This window comes from Rhipicephalus microplus, chromosome 3 (genome assembly GCF_043290135.1).
Source record: "Rhipicephalus microplus isolate Deutch F79 chromosome 3, USDA_Rmic, whole genome shotgun sequence".
In the NCBI taxonomy this organism is placed as follows: domain Eukaryota; kingdom Metazoa; phylum Arthropoda; class Arachnida; order Ixodida; family Ixodidae; genus Rhipicephalus; species Rhipicephalus microplus.
This window is the reverse complement of record NC_134702.1, coordinates 70,077,097-70,094,431: the sequence shown is the minus strand read 5'-3', so window position 1 is coordinate 70,094,431 and position 17,335 is coordinate 70,077,097. Positions and strand designations below refer to the sequence as shown.

The window sequence follows — 17,335 nt, the reverse complement described above, 5'->3', positions numbered from 1 at the left end:
CTCTCTGACTTGTCGTATATGGACAGACTATTTACTCGCTATCGCTTGCCGAAAATTGTCCTAAATTTTTATGAAATGAACCAGGAGCAGTTTTCGGCGTTCTGTTCTGGACACCACCTGAATGTTAATTTACACTGCATCGGCACATCCGGCTTTTGGCGGGGCTTTGCACGTCCTGTCGATAGTGTGCCAAGTTTTACACATTGATCTCATGTGTGTACTTCTTGGCATCTGCCCTGGCAGGAAATCTCGGTGGAGAGCGTGCAGAGCATGGCACGCAGCATTCAGGATGCAGTGCGCCAGAAGGATGAGGAGATAACCCTGCTCGACAGCTGCTGTCTGCAACTGGCACTCCCACAGAAGTCAAAGTAGGGCCACATTTCATTATACTTCTCTTTTTAGAACCAATAGTACTGTGAACTGATATTGTGTGGGTAACCTTACCTGCAACTGTTATTTTTTTTTCCGTGAATAGGGTTGCTTGGCAAGCACTTGAACCATCTACCATGATAATTGCTGGCTGTTGCATTCTGTTTTTGAGCTTGATGCCTTTGCTTCTATCTCTAGTGGGACTTTGTAGTATTGGTTTAACTTGGTATGCCTAGTTACACAAAGTAAGGTGTATTCTATGTGGCTAATGCTAATCCTTTCTTTGTAGTTTACTTGCAGTGTAGCCAATGCGATGGTAATGCACAATGTTGTGTTGTCAGCAGTTTTGTCTTCATGTGAGCAGTTACAAGAGCTGCCACTCATACATCGTTTAGAGCCAAACTTTATAGTTCAGAAAAAGCTCTCTTGCTCAGGTTGCTGGCTGATTTTTTTGATGCCAATATTTATATATCTTCCGTCTTAAATATATGTATATATATTAGATATACTATATATATATAAATATAAAATTTATATATCTTCCGTCTAAGTTCGTAAGGAACTGTAAAGGTGGCCCACCGGAGGTGGCTTTTTGTATGTCCTTACGTTTCGACACCCTTGAAATGCAGGTCCCAGAAAGTACAAGTTAGTTTCCAGCTGTCAAGCCCTGCTGTCAAAAGAGACTGGACTACTGACCTGCGCCTCGCAAAACTGGCTTTGGGTAAGCTGGCTCAACTTTTTTGTCAGCAACTTCTCATTCATCTTTGGCACATTTATCACGCTCAGAAGTAGTTGGTAAAATGGGTGATTTAGCGCAGTTATACAACACTGATATTGTCATGGGTCTTCAAGGAACACCGGCTAGTTGTCGAAAACCATTCAATATCAGAGTATGTACTTGATGCTTTAAACAAAGCTGTTGGGCATTTTGTAAGACATATGACTTTTAAAAATACAGTGGGATGTATATGATGCTTGTAAAACTTCTGGCATGAACATTTACATTGTTTTGGCATAACAACCGATCGCAAATAGTCATGAGTGCTCACTTCTGGTTGAAAAGTGACTTCTGGATCAGTTGCTCATGGCTTATTTTTGCAGCCACACAACTGCGAAGTGAGGCTGATTGGAAACTACTGCTTCTTGACTATATGGGATCGTTTGAATTTGGTTGCTCTGTGACTTTGGTGTGACTGGTCGCTTCTTAACTTGTGTATGCTAAGACATTTGCGACGAACATTGTCAGACTATGTCCCGGAGTTGCCATTGTGAATGAGTCTCAATGCTTGAAAGTGTGGAACGAGCTAAAGTTTGCTTCGATGTGGTTGCTGCCATATCTGCAGACCCCAACAACATGCCAGCCTGGGATGTGCCAGAACAGGACAAACGGCCGTCCAGCAAGCTACCTCTTCTCGTTCGATTGACGCCTCTCTACCCTGCCTCGACACCCACAGAGGTAACGTCTGCCACCACTTATCATCGTGAGAACTTCATTCTTTCTCAGTCTGCTGCTGGCACCAGCAGTTTGAGAAGACAAACAGCCTGCTGTAAACTGAAATGTCCACGAAACCTTATCATCTGTACTGGAATTGTAATTACAAGCTGCAAAAATTATTAGCACCTGCAATTGTCGTCGTTTTTTAGCTTTCTTACAGTGCACATGCAAAAATGTCCAGACATTCTTTTTTCTTTTTCCTTATTTAGACAATTGACTGTGTAAAGTTCAGGTGCCATTGCTACAGATAAGTCCGTCTAAAATTTTTGTGGTAAATGGGCATTATCTATGACTATAGCTCAATATTTGAATGAGCTGGGTTAGAAGTGCTACTAAAGTTACGTCAATTTACTGACTTCATTTGTAATTAAATGCCAGCAGTTCTAGTGGAAATAGTTCTAAGAGACAGTTTAACTATCTCTTATACTGTAATGTTAGAGTTCAACAATATGCTTTTATGCAGTACGTTTCTGCTCATTAAATTAACTAAGAACCCCAGGTGGTCGAAATTTCCGCAGCCCTCCACTACGGCGTCTCATGGTGGTTTTGGGATGGTAAACCCCACAAATCAATCATTAAATTAACTCTTAATTTTTTACCAAAAGGATGTCCCTGCCAGCAGCACTACTTTCATATGGGTTATGGCTAGGCTTGTTTAAATATTCGAATGCTTCGAATATTTAGATGAATAGTAGAGTATTCGAATTCATTTTGACTCAAGTTTAAATTATTAAAAATTTCGAAGTATTCGCAGTGAACGAATAGGTGTATACGAGTCCGGATGTAACTGCCTGTTAAGGTGGTTTCACTGCAGTGTGAGGGTGCTAAGCTGTGAGAGCACTGCACAGGGGAAATTCACTTTGTCGTCAAAGCCCCACTTTAAATTTAGAAGGGCCCTGCAACACTTTTTGATCATATTTAAAAAATGCGGCGGATCGGTAGTCGAGGCTACCGAGAAAGCGCGACCGAAATGTTGAAGCGCAGCACGGGGCCTGCAATTAACAATAAATTCTCAAAATCAGCTGAAAAAACTTTCTCTTCTCTCGGCATATGATTCTACAAGCTCAAAAATCACTCGTCACTGCCAATGGATCAGCCATTGGCTGATTCGAGCATGGAGCTTGATTATTACAGGGGATTATTACAGGAGCATGGAGCTTGATTATTACAGGTCGTTGTACATTACTTTCGTTTTCTGCAGCTTAATTTTAAGACCCACCTTTCTGCTCTCCCTGTTCAACTCTGTAATCATGAGTTGCAATTCGTCCCCTTAGTTACTCAGCAATGCAATGTCATCGGCGAAGCGCAGGTTACTAAGGTATTCTCCATTAACTCTTATTCCTAACTGCTCCCATTCTAGGCTTCTGAAAACCTCCTGTAAGCACGCGGTAAATAGCATTGGGGAGATTGTGTCCCCCTGCCTTACACCCTTCTTGATTGGTATTCTGTTGGTTTCTTTATGAAGCACTATGGTAGCAGTTGATCTCCTGTAGATTTCTTCCAGAATGTTTATATATACTTTATCTACGCCCTGATTCCGCAGTGTCTGCATGACGGCTGATATTTCTACTGAATCAAACGCCTTCTCGTAATCTATGAAGGCTATGTATAGTGGTTGGTTATACTCTGAGCATTTCTCTATTACCTGATTGATAGTATGAATGTGGTCAATTGTTGAGTAGCCTGTTTGAAATCCTGCTTGTTCCTTTGGTTGTTTGAATTCTAATGTTTTCTTTACTCTGTTAGCAATTACCTTTGTAAATAGCTTGTATACTACAGAGAGCAAGCTGATCGGCTTGTAATTCTTCAAGTCCTTGTCATCTCCTTTCATATGTATTAAGATGATGTTAGCGCTCTTCCAAAACTCTGGTACTCTTCCCGTCAGGAGACACCTTGTAAACAGGGTGGCTAGTTTTTCTAACACAATCTGTCCTCCATCTTTCAGCAGATCTGATGTTACCTGATCCTCTCCAGCAGTTTTGCCTCTTTGCATGCTCTCCAAAGCTTTTCTGACTTCTATCATTACTGGTGGGCTGTCATCCGGGTTACTGCTAGTTCTTATAATATTAAAAGTCGTGGTTATCCCGGCTACTGTACAGTTATCCCGGCTCTGTAAAATTCCTCCGCTATTTTAACTATCCTATCCATATTGGTACAGTAAAAGCTCGTAAATTTGGATTTCACGGGACCAGAAAAATTGTCCAAATTAATCGAATGCCGAATTAACGAATGAACAGGGAAAACAACATTTAAAATCTAGCTGCAAAAGCATACCTTTATTTGTTGAAGTATTTTGTAATTGTCGTCTGCGTTTTTGCGCAGATTCCGGCTGACATCACAATTTTTCTTGACTGTTCCAAATGGCCAACAGCACGCAAGCTGTCGGGAGTGTTCAGGCAAGCGTCCTCTAATATTAACAGCGCCTCCGAGACTTCCCGTGAGGTGCGATGAGGTCGCGGCTGTATCTCCTCGCATGATTCTTCGTCGGAATCGTGGTCTTCATGGGCGCCCGTGACATCATTAATAATCTCTTGATCGGTCAGGAGACCACTCGTGGCGACACCAAGATCAATCGCGATGTAGTCCTGAAAGGTCACATTTTGGGAAGGACAGCATGGAAAGTCGGGCAGTCATCGTCGGTGGACTCGGCTGACACCTCCTCGATGCCATCGTCAGCTACTGCTGCATGCTCGGGCCTCACAAAACCGCTGTGCCGAAAACAGTTGGCGATGACTTGCGACGGAGTGTTTTTCCACACGTGGGCGATGATGTGCACTGCGCCGAGTAAGTCCACTTGATACAACTTTCCAGCTTCTGAGCATAGGATCATTCGCTCTAGCAGGTGCTTGCGGTACTTCGACTTCACGTAGTGAATGATACCCTGGTCCATCGGCTGAAGAGCAGACGTAGTGTTGGGCGGCAGAAAAACTACTTTGATGCTCTTCAGTTCGACTGTACAGTTATGGGCCCTGCAGTTGTCAACAACCATAATTATCTTGCAGTCCTTCGACGTGAAGTGCCGGTCCAACTGCTGCAGCCAGCCGCGAAAAATGTCCGATATCATCCATGCCTTCCTGTTCGCTGTGTACTCGACAGGAAGGCTTTTGATGTTCTTAAAACAACGTGGCTTAAGCGCCTTCTCGATGACAAGTAGTGGCAAGCGCTCCGTGCCAGTCATATAGGCGGCAAGAAGCACAGTTGTCCTTTGCTTGCACTTCTTGCCACCAATGCACGCGTCCCCTTTGAAAGTCACCGTCTTGTCGGGCAGAGCTCTGAAAAATAGAGCAGTTTCATCTGCATTGAACACGTCACGTGGTTCATATGCGGCGATGTGCTCCAGCAGCTTCACATTTCTCCGCTCGGTGGTCACGCTTTCATCAACACTGGCCTTTTCGCCGCACACATTCCTGAAGACAAGTTCGTGTGTCTCTCAAAACCTTGCAAACCACCCTTCTGACGCTTTGAACGATTCAATGTTCACCATTGCAGCGTACTTCTCACCTTGCGCCATGATGAGAGGTCCGCTCATAGGCAGATGCGCGTTGTGACAGTCAGTAATCCACCGGAGCAAAGCTTCTCTTCGAGCTGAGGATGAGCTGCGGTTCGCAACCGCTTTCTAGAGGCATGAAACTTCTCGCTTTTGAAGGCTTGTCGAATCTGTTGTTCATTTTTCACGTACGTTCCCAACGTGCTCCGCTTCACGTTGTACTTCGTCATAACCTGCTGTCGCGATTCGCCGTTCTTCAGTGCTTCCAAAATTTCCACTTTAGTCGCCAAGTTCTTCGCGTCATAGTTCTGTCGCTTTTTCGGCGTTGCCATCACTGTAGTGCACGATGGTGGTGGAATGCAAATACGGTCACAATGGAAGAAAAAGAGAACTCCGCAAGAAGAGATGGTTCCGACACGACAACACAAGGGAAAATGGCGTCGGAGGCGCTGAGTGGAGAGGAAAGAAGACGCTGACGTTCGGTGACGCTGCTATCGCCCCCACTAGTTGATAATGATTGCGATGCCACTCAGGTTTCGGTTTCACTCCAGTGGTGCCAGCGCTGCTTTATCACACTTTTGTGTAGCAGCAGCCATCAGCATTTGTCCGAATTAAGCGGTGCGGAGCCGAATTCCGACGAAATAACGAAGGTTTGGTCCCATAGATTAACATGCACTTTGGCCGGGACCAATAGAGCCGTGCGAATTATCCTGATTTCTGAATTAACGGGTGTCAAATTAACGAGCTTTTACTGTAGGTATTTTGCCTCCTGGTCACGGCAAAAAAGTGATACAGCCAGCAGAACTCAAATTTATTGCCAGAAATCGGTCAACGTACTTTGCCGATCCTTGCCATGCAACAACTTCAAAGCTCTCCCTTCACACTGGAAAAAGTGGTCCATTGCTACGTCGTCGTCATGTGCGCCGAAGAAGGAGCGAAGGGTGTCCAGCGCATCCAAAACAACATGCGGGTTGTTTTGGATGCGCAAGCGCATCGTTCCTGCCTGCAGTGTCGCTGTCAGCGGAGTTAGAGCTAAAGCCAACTCCGATGACGCGTCGCGCTCGTAGACCGCGCGCTCGCTTGTAGTAATCTTATCGTCCATCCGGTGCGGCCACTAGTAGTAATCTGACCGTGCCGCCGCTTACAGTTTCGTTGCTTGCGACGAAGCACGTCGCCACGAGTGCCCTAGCACGTCGTTCCTGCCCGCAGTCTCGCTGTCAGCGGAGTTAGGGCTAAAGACGACTCCGATGACGCGCCGTGCTCGTAGTAACCTAATCGTGCATCCGCCTACTGCTCTTAGCTAAAGCGTAATTATATCTTAAGTGATCATCGAGCCGTGAACACGTCACGAAGTAGCAATTTTCGAGAGCCATGTCCTCGCGACGTACAAGGAGCAGGCGACGACGATCTCCCGGAGCGAGCATCGGGCCAATGGGGAGGCAAGCTGAGGCAACATAGCGGCCACAGCCAATCAAAGACCTCGAAACGACCTTCAAACATTTGCTTTTTGTGCACTTGTTCTTAATTAAAGGGCGGAGCCAGCTGAGGCGGGAAAGTTAAACACGGAGAATGCTCTTTCCGATGAGCCCAAGAATCGCTGTTTTTTCGCGATTTTCAGAAAAAGTTCAACTACCTAGGGGGGTGAAATGAATTTTCCGAAGCACTTCTGCGTGGTTTTCAGTGTAGATATTTTGGAATCAGATAGAAAAAGGGTTCCAGAAACTGAAAACTTGATTTAAAAAAAAAAGATTTTTTTTGTCATTTATCGCGATCCCAAAGCAGCGTCCCCCCTGAAGTAAACGAAAATGGTGGTACCCACGTTAGCGCGGCAAAAACAGACGTCTATAAATTTGGAGTGCGCATAACATGCATTTGAGCATATTTTCGACAGTTAACCTTTGGCGGGAGGGTAAAATAAGGCCCGCACCGTGGTAGAAAATTCGTTAATGCGGGATTGCTGTTCAAAAACACTTCGTTGCCGCGAGATACGTAATACATGGGCTTCTATGAACGTTCGCCGGGGATTTGGAACTATTTCGTTGCCGCGGGGATTTTGTTCTCGCGGTGTTTCGTTATTGCGGGTTTCGACTGTATACTAATCTGCATGTCACCACCTGTAAAAGTGGTTTCACTGCAATGTAGGAGTGCTAAGCAGTGAAAGCATCCCCAGGAAAAGTTTTGTTTTGCTGTGAAGCTGTTCTTAAAATTTAAAGGGGCCGTGCAACATTTACTGAACATGGTCAGTAAACGCGGCTGATCGGTAGTCGAGGCTACCGAAAACACGCGAGGAAAATATTGTAACACAGCACGTGGCCTTTAATTCACAATAAATTTTCTAAGCTAGAAATTGCTTTCTTTCCCCGGCAAATGACATACAAGCTCAAAAATCGCTTGTCACAGCCAAGAAGAGATATACGGCTCTGGTCACAGGCATTGGCTGATTTGATCATGGTGAGCTTGTCGTTACCGGGGCCGCCGCTTGTCCACGAGTACGTAGGCGATCGCACTTAGAAGCCGTGTACTCGAAGAAGAAAAAAAAAAAGGAAAAGAGGTGCTCAAGGTCACGAAGTGCATGTGGAGCATTTTCTTTCGCCGTGCCATTCCTTCCTGCTTAGCTTCCAGCTATTTTGTCAAGACGAGAAGAGAGAATCCAATTGCAGCGTGCGCCAATTTTTGGAACTCTCCTCATACTAGATTGATTCTAGAAACTTTTCTGCAGTAAATTTGTAAGGCAACAAGCATGTTTACTGGCTCCATCGCTACTTGAAGAAGTGTTACAGGGCCCCTTTAAAGGAACATGTTACCCTCAAATCAATTCTTCATTTTATTAAGCCTGTTGTGACGGCTTATATGATCCAAGTAAACAAATTTTAGAACATTAACTATCTTGCAGGTTATCACTCGCATCCTACCAAAACTACTACTCAAGGTTGTTTCGACTTCCTTTGAACGAAAAAAAAAGGGAATTTGCATAGAGCCATTTTTTAAATTCGAAAGGAAAATTGTGCATGTTAGTTGTGTCATGATAAATATTCCCTTTTTTTATATGTTATACAAACCATTCGAACTTGATTCGAAATTGTCGGATCAAAATCCCTATTCGCTTCGAACCAAAAATTCACTATTCACACAAGCCTAGTCGTGACAAATGTGCCCGTTTTTCTTTGTATGTCATATATACTATTCGAATTCACTTTGAACCTAAAATTCCCTGTTCGCACAAGCCTAGTTATGGCTCATTACTTTTATCTTAATGTCGGCTTCCTTCAAACAATCCATACCAAACTAGTGAGCCCACGCGCTAGACCCCAGTCATAGCCCCATCGTCAGCTGTCGGTATTAGTGAATTTAAGGGACAACTGCTTGCTTGGAAGTTGCGGGCTACTTCGTGACCATATTGGAGTCCTTTGTTTTGGATGGGTCGTCGAAATTGTGTGAATTCCAACTCGCCCAGCTTCTTTGCTTCCACCTGTACATGGCCGAGTCTTAAGACAGTAGTCGTGCGTCTCCCTCGCTGCAGGTCAAATGCGGCTGCTTCTACAGTGTGGCACCCACAACGCCGGGCGGCCTCCGGGGCCAGTACCTGTGGCTGTGCAGCACTGACGGCGTGAACAGCCACCTGGTGATCCTGTCGATGCAGCAGATAGCCCTGCGCTCCGTGGGTGCCTTCGACTTGCCCGAATCCCGCATTGCCGCCATGGAGGCTGTGCCACCTGCACCAGACCCGGACGTCAGCCCGCCTCAGCCTCCGCCTCCCGGGGCTGCCGAGACTGTGTGGATCACCACCGAGACAAAGAGGTATGGCCACGGCTCACTTCAGGGGACAGTAATGTGATTTGACCTTGTGCTGTTTTGAAGCCTAGTTGATTTCGGACGGAATAAAAATTTTCGATTGTGTTATTTATTTGCAGATACAGTCAAATTGTGCTATAACGAATTTCACTGCAACGAAATTTCCGCCACAATGAATGATTTTCAGTTCCCCTTCAGCCGCCCGTAGAAAACAAAATTAAAAATGGCCTGCCACAACGAATACCTTTCCTGGATATTTCTTCTTTAACGAAGTTTTTGCGAGTACTATTCCATAATAAAAAGAAGCTTGCCTCGATTGCCGCGAAATTCCGATATCAACTCGGACATTTCTTGACGTCTCGTGACATCCAGGGCGCACTGCCATATCAGAACAACCGTGTTTTCATCGGATATACGCCTTCTGCCACCACACGCACACCCTGCTATTTATCGGCATTGAGATCCTCGATGACTGCGCCCACCCACCATGATGCTGCCAGTGGATTTGATGTAAGGACGTTCGGGCCGCGCCAGAATCACGTTTTCGACGTGTATATATGTATATATATATTTTCGACGTAAAACTACCGTATTTACTCGATTCTACCGCGCCCTCGATTGTAACGTGCACCCGGTTTCCACGACGAAAAAAAAAAAAGTAAGACATCGATTGCAACGCGCACCCATTTTTCTCGTTGGCCCACACGATTACACCACTCGGGAAAAAGACTCCTTTCGGAAGCGTCTTCCATTTAAATATGAGGTACGGGGGAAGCTTGTGCCTATCTGACGTGCAACGGAGCATTGCCGTCACTCTAGTTTTACTGTGGCCCGATGTCAGCATGCGAACTTGCTTCGCCCTCTTCTTCTCCACAGTTGTGGTGCCAGGCATGTCGAAGTAAAGAGGCGCCTGATCGGCATTCCCGATTTGCCCAAGCAGGGAGCCGTTGTTGTGCCGCAAGTTTAGGACGAACCTCTGAAAACTGAAGCTTTTCTTCGTACTCCTCCGGCAACTTTTGGCATATGCTCGTTCGCTTTCAGAGGGAAAAGCCTTTCCTCTTCGTAAAGTTAGTTAGCCAGCACCTGCTCCGCATTAGCCCTTTTTCTAAGGTTAACTGCATAGCCTGCACTTGGAGCAGTTCTGTCGTCACGGGCCGCTGTGCCGCTCACTGCTCAATCACATACTCGCCGAGCAGCCCTTCAATTTGCAAAAACCGACCCTGCTGTGGTCCGCTGAAGCCTTTGCGTGAATCTTTGCTGTCGACAATATTCTGCTTTTGTTTCCGCCAGTCCCACACACATGTTTCGAGAACTCCGAACGACCGCGATGCAGCCCGATTTACGTCCGTTTCGGCACACGCGATGACTTTTCTTTTAAAAGCGGCATGGTGGTGCACTCGTCGAGTTTTTGGAGTCGGCCCTTCCATGCCATCGATGCTAATGCACACCAAGATGACGAACTCCTCAGCACACATACGAAGTGCCGCACATGGGAAACACATAGGCAGAAATGGCCGACGGGCCATGCCGGCGCACGTAGGGGGCGGCCATTTTAGAATGCCGATGGCAATAGAATGACCGTATTCATTTTTTTTTTCGTACTCGATTCTAATGCGCATGCGATTTATGAACTCGCTTAACCGGAAAAAAGGTGCGCGTTAGATTCGGGTAATTACGGTAAACCACCACTTGTTGTCACTAGCCCTGCAATCATGAATGACAACGACGCCGCGTGAAGGTGCACACGTGAGCAGCGCGCATTTAATGCCAGCATAACTACATTCTGCTGCAACCGCTGCGAACACGAATGCGGTCGTGTCGAATGCGATCATGGGCGATCACGAAAGTGTGGGCACAGTCAACGCGAAGAGACTCAACCCAATATTTTTTGCCATAACAATGCAAACAAAGGTAGCAACGACTAAGTTCGAAGTCAGGTGCACGGTTAGCGCAGCGCGCACAGATTGAAAACGTAACTTGTGTTTGCCGCAACCACTGGGCAGGAAACCGTGCATGGTTGCTGTCATATTGTTCATCGATAGCGAATACGATCCGAAGGTGTGCAGTTAACACAGCCGTAGATTAAAGGCAATAAACGACACGGAAGCGTTACGGCTTTCCTGTCCACTTATGGCCTGGTAGTGCAGAGCTTCGTAACTTTCATTTGTAGTTAGCAGTTGGCCTCTAGCTTGGATTCGGCACGCTGTTCGCGGCGATGGGCACTCGGCATGCCTCGTCTGATTATCGTACTTTCTTTCGTACAACCTACGCCTGCATATAACCGGCACTCTCCGGCCGCACACCGCCGGAGGAAGAAAAAACTACCCGCGTATTAACGCAAGGCCGCCTTCTTTGCATTGCCATGAAGCCATGCCGTGAAGCGAACTTGCTGGCCAAAATTCTCGTATAATTTGCATCCCAATTTCAGCTCCAAATTTTGTGTATATTTTGACCTCGTTATATGTGAGAAAATACGCTCACTCAGTGTTCGGCCAGGTACGTCCGAGTTGGCGAGAGTTCAATGCATGCGCTTGCAGCGGCCAAAGGACAAGTCATAATCATCAGATCTTACTAAATCTTGTGGTCTAAAGATGAAATTTCGCTCGAAATTCTGTGCTGTGAATTTTTTTTACGCCTCCTGTCAATGTCGTTGTAGCGGGATTTGACTGTAATGAGGGGGTAGCCACTAGCAGCCTTGCAGTTGAGGTTTGTCCATGTAGATCAGTTGCAAGTGGCGCATGTTACTGACTCTGTTCAAGCCTCTTGGCGGATATGGTCCATTGTGATGGAGTGACACCCCGCCATGATTTGTTGGCAATAGAGCAGCAAAGATGATTTCTCACATAAATTTGAATTTCAGCATAGACTTCTCCTTAGCAGAGAAGGCTACATTCAAAGATTCTGTGTAGTTCACCATGTGGAGCTCTCAGGAACAAAGGACACAATGCGAGTTACTACAAATAAATGAAAAAAAAAATACAAGGGTTTTTTTTTTCTGTCCCATCAGTGTGTACATCAGTGCCAGACATGTAGATGGCTGACAGGGATGTACAGGGAAAGCAAAACTAGCATGCTAGCATATGTATGAGGATGCATTCCTTCATGGAGACATGCAAAACATAGTTTAGCTAGCGACCAAAAGACAGTGGGGCCCACGCAATATTGTGCTTATATGTCATGTACTGCAATGAAACCGCCTTTATAGGGGTTCTATAAATATGCATCTATTCGTTCGTTTTGCAAAGTTTTCATTAATTTGAATCCGAATCGAAATGATGGATGGTGGATGGATGGTAAAACTTTATAAAGCAACTGTGAACGATTTTGTGTTAGATGGCCATCGACCAAAGGTTGACGGCGACCTGTGTGGCCCACTCCACGACCCTTGTGTGGACGACTGGGTCTGAGCTGGTCAACATGGCCTCCAGTGCTCAAGAGAGGGAACACGCATAATAACCACCGGTGGTGGCACAATGCTATATACCCAAAGTATGTGACCACATGTTGCCACAGCCTGGCAGCATTTGCAATGCGGCTTTATCTCCTCCAGGTATATTTTGTTCAACATGTAAGGGTTGAGCAAAGATCGCGCCTGCAGTTTTCTCCAGACGCATTCCTGCGCCTTAGTCAACCGCTTGTGTGGAGGCAGATAAAACCTCCGTTCTAGTTTATAATGATTCGTTATGTCGTGAAAGGACATCAGCCCATCTTTCGCGGACCTCCTCGGAACGGGCGGCTCACCTGCCCAGCTGACGAAACCTCGAACATTTAGAGGAGCTGCCTCGTTCCAGGGTTCCCAGAGTGTGCTAATACCCAGACAATTTCTATTTCTCGAATTTCTCGTCTCGTGGCCTTGTGCAGAAATCTGTGGCGGTCGCTGTTATTCTGCCCCTCACCAGATTTCGGATGGCTGTCTTTAAATCACTGAGAATCAAGTCCGACTAAGAATTAATTATAGCTAGCGCTATTGCCGCTTCCTCTGCAGTTTCTGAGGAGCGGGTTTTGACCGATCCAGAGGGGACCAAACGTCCCCACCTGTCCTACACCATAATCACAAAAGCGTCTTTGTCCTGAAATTCCGCGACATCTGTATAGACTGCTGCCTTGTACTCGCCGTACTCAAAGTGTAAAGCTCTGGCTTTTGCCTGCCTGCGCTGCTTATGGTGAATCGGATGCATATTTTTGGGCAAATGTTTTATGTACAGGGCCTCATGTAACTCTCGCCGCACCTGAATTTTATTGTTCCAAGTAGGAGCCTCGGCCCCAATGTTAATATTTTCTAATATAATCCTGCCTGATTTGATTGTCGAAAGCCTAGCATGCTGTATCACCAGATGTGTCTCCCGTAGTTCGGCCAGGGTGCTGTGCATTCCTAGTTTTAACACCATCTCTGTAGGCTCATTCTTGGGCAACTCAAGCGCTGCCTTGTAAGATTGCCAGATCATAGCCTCGACCTCGCCTTTTTCTGCGACATTCAACTTCATCTAAGGTGCCGCGTTTGTAATCCTGCTGAGTGCAAACGCCTGTACCAGCTTACAGAGTTTTTTTTTTTTTTCTTTAACCCCTCTCTTATGGTTAGTGGTTCTCCTGATTAGCCTGACAGTAGCATTGACCGTGGTCTTAAGTTTTTCAAGGGCCACGCGATTCTTCCTGTTAGTTTGCAGATATAGGCCGAGAATTCTAATCGTTTGAGCTTCAGCTACCGGCCTACCCCCTACCTTTACCTCTAACGGCGGTGGCGGAGTATAGTGTCTTGCATGTAGCTTTCTGGGTTTGTCGCGAACCACAAAGAGCTCGGACTTGGGCTGAAAGCGTGGGAGTCCCGCCTCCCCTGCCAATTCTTCGACAATATTCACTGCCTGTTGTAGTGTTTCTTCCGGATTCGCATCACTACCCGTGGTTGCCCATAGAATAATATCATCTACATAAAATGTGTGTTTGAGTTCCGGTATCTCCTCCAGCCTTGGCGGTATTTTAATTAAAGCGAGGTTAAACAGGAACGACGACAAAACTGAACTCTGTGGCGTCCCTTTGCCTCCAAATGGGAAGGAATCCAATTTGATATCTCTAATTGAAACTTCTGCAGATCGGGCCTCTAAGAATCATCTGATCTAGCGGAACGCCCTGGTTCCAGGGCCAATTTCTGATAGGTTATTTAATATTGCCTCATGCGAAACATTGACGAAAGCTTTAATCAGGTCAAGCCCCAATATAGCTTTGGTGCCCGTGCCGTGCCCGGGATCGGCTACATTATGTTTCCAGCTGTATCATGACATCCTGCATGGGCGAATTGGCCCTGAAACCAGTCATAGTTGGGAGAAAGATCGCCTTATCCTCTGCATTATCCTGAAGACTGTTGAGAAGCACGTGCTTTATTAATTTGCCCACACATGATGACAGCGATATGGGGCGCAGGTTCTCCAAGCAGAGTTTCTTGCCTCGCTTAGGAATAAATATAATCCTAGCATGCTTCAATTGTGCTGGGATCTCCCCGGCCACCCAATACGCATTTATCAAGTCAGTGATCGCCCCAACCGATTTGAAATCTAGGTTTCTCAGCAGACGTAGTACGCAGCTGCCCCATGGCAAACTCCACCTCCGCAATTGTGAACTCTTCATCTAGTTCTAAGTTTTCCACCCCCTAGTAGTTTGGTAAGCAACCGTCCATCAGTTATGTACCGATTCCGGAGTTCCTGTATAAACTCTCCAATTGTGCCTTCATATTGATGCATTAACCGAGTCATTTGTCCCCGTTGCGCCGATTTTGTTGCTGCCGGATCCAAAAAATGGCTCAACAACTGCCATCTATTTTTGCATTCAAACTGTCCATTCATGCGATCACAAATCTAGCCCCATTGCTTGGCGTGCGACTCGATTGTATAATTTTCGATTTTACGTTCTAACTTGGCAGTCCTTCTGCGAAGGACGCCATTATGTTTTTGCTTCTTCCATTTTCTCAAGAGACTCGTGTGCGCTTCCCACATGTGTAATAGTCTTGAGTACGCCGTAAACTCCTCCTGCTCAACTGGCACTTATACTGTGGTATTCTTTACATCCTCCTTGAGTGCCTTTACTCATGCGTCCAGGTCTTTTCCCGTTCACAGTGCCTGCTCTGTTTTTTTGTCTAAATCTGTCCCAATCCGTAATTCAATGCCCCTTCACTTTGTCTTTATGCTTCGCAGCGCTAAACGTTGGGGGAAAGGATATTGTGATCACTTCCTAGTGCTTGTCCCGTGTTAATCCACTTTGCATTGCTGATACCTCTAAAAAATGTGAGGTCTGGAGAGGTATCCATGCTTATGCTGTTGCCTATTCTCGTATGACCTTGCGGATTGTTAAACAGCGTCCATCGCAGATCCCGGGCAACTTGCCACAGCCGATTGCCCTTTGGGCTGACTCGAATATAACCCCACTCCGGGTGAGGCACATTTAAATCTCATACCACTATAAGCTGAGCGCGAGCTGCTAACTGTTGAGTTTGAATCGGGAGTTGTGGCAAGCCTAATCCTTTATCTTTTGGAAAACTATACACATTAAGTAAAAACAGATTCTTCTCATTCTTTTGTTTAGGCAAAATCTCCAGCAGGACGTAGTCTTTCCTGCTGCTATCTACGGCACGCTGAATGGCAGTGATGTGGCAATGGACTACCACGGCTGTTAAGACGCGTGATTCGTCCTTTGGGTCAATCCCTGGCGCAGTAAATGCCATAAATCGGGATAATTTTACGGAACCACTGGCCTTCTGTAAGGTTATTTTGTCCGGTTTACTATCCAAATTTCGTACGTGCAACTGCAGGTTACCTCGCTTGCGACGGAAGCCCCTGCAGTTCCATTGCCAAACCTCTATTTGCTGTTGTTGAGCCACGATGAGGCACCAGGTTGACTGATGGCACTTGGCCACCTGCAGGAGGTAGTCTTGCCTCCAATTGAGTATGAAGCTGCTGAAACATGCCCATGACCTGGGTTTGGGAAGCCCTAAATTCACTTGCAAGCATGCTGAGACGCTCCTCTATTATGTCTAATCTGGCTTCGATTTTTTCGACTTGAGCCTCCAAACTATCCTGTCTTTCCCCTTGTTTGCCTACTTTATCCGCAAGGGTAGTCACATCTGCCTTAAGACTAGTGACCTTAAAAACAGGCTGTGGCATGTCTACTGGTGACGTTTCGGCTAATCGTTTTGCGTTACCTTCCTCATCCACCGGCAGTGGTCTCTTCACTGTTCCCTGATTTTCCTCTTCCATAGCCGTGCTCTCCTGTACGCGAGCAGACGCCTCCTGTGTCGCTTTCTGAAGGCATTGCACTGCTAGTGCCTGTGTCCCTTGTCGTTGGTCGTTTTTAAATGCGCGTTCCATCTCTGCAATTCTATTTTCTATTCTTTTAATCAAATCTCCCTGCCGCTCAACCAGCGCTCGAGCGATTTCGAGCAATTTCGTTTTGGGAGGCCATGCCTGACAAGCTCACCTTTTGTTCGTGTCACGTGTGTGGCTGTGAGGACTGGATACTCGTCCGCCATCTTAGCCGCCCCCGCGCCCTGGCAATGGCAGGAAGGAACTCGACCGGTCCCTGCTTTTGCTTGTGCCTCCTTTACCCCTCGATGACCGCTTTGTGGCCCTCGAGGACCGTTCATCGTTGCCAGCTTCGCTCTCTTTTTCGATGCTCTGCTGCCGACCTGTTGGTGGCTTGCAAGCCAGGCGAAACTTGCAGTTCCGGCTCCCTGTGTGATGTGCACCATGGCGCACGATGATGTTCGGTGTGCACATGAGTGGCTCTCCTTCTAGCGGGGCAGGATGGTCCTTCCCGCAACGGTGACATAGGTTACTCTTCGGACAATAGCAAACATTCGCTCGATGTCCAACTTGTCTGCAACTGTAGCAGGTCTCAACTAAATTTCTATACGGGATCATAGTGTACAGACAATTCCAGTAACTAACCATCTAGGGTACGCGTTTTCCCCCGAACGTAATTTGAATCGCCTTCGACTTTCCCAGAGGTCTGGCGTCCAGTATATCTATGCCTTCATTCTTCTCCAGGAATCCCGCCCGAACTTCTTTCTCTGAACATCCATCATAAGCATTGTAAATCACTCCCCACACAGAGAGTTCTCCAATGGCGCCACAAACGCCGAAACGGGCAGGTCACGATCACCCAGCTTGAGCGTCTTCACAGTTGCATATGCCCCAGTGCGATTCATA

The 17,335-nt window shown here is 46.5% G+C and overlaps 1 protein-coding gene across 3 annotated transcripts in view; it reads left to right on the top strand.

Moving 5' to 3' along the window:
* The window catches only part of LOC119173803 (uncharacterized), a 92,297-nt gene that overhangs the window by 38,306 nt on the left and 36,656 nt on the right, over positions 1–17,335 (top strand). For all 3 annotated transcript variants that reach the window (XM_075889763.1, XM_075889761.1, XM_075889762.1), the window contains 4 exons: positions 244–368; positions 999–1,090; positions 1,713–1,825; positions 8,872–9,149. In XM_075889763.1, the coding sequence (XP_075745878.1) occupies positions 244–368; positions 999–1,090; positions 1,713–1,825; positions 8,872–9,149 (608 nt within the window). The remainder of the gene's footprint in view (positions 1–243; positions 369–998; positions 1,091–1,712; positions 1,826–8,871; positions 9,150–17,335) is intronic.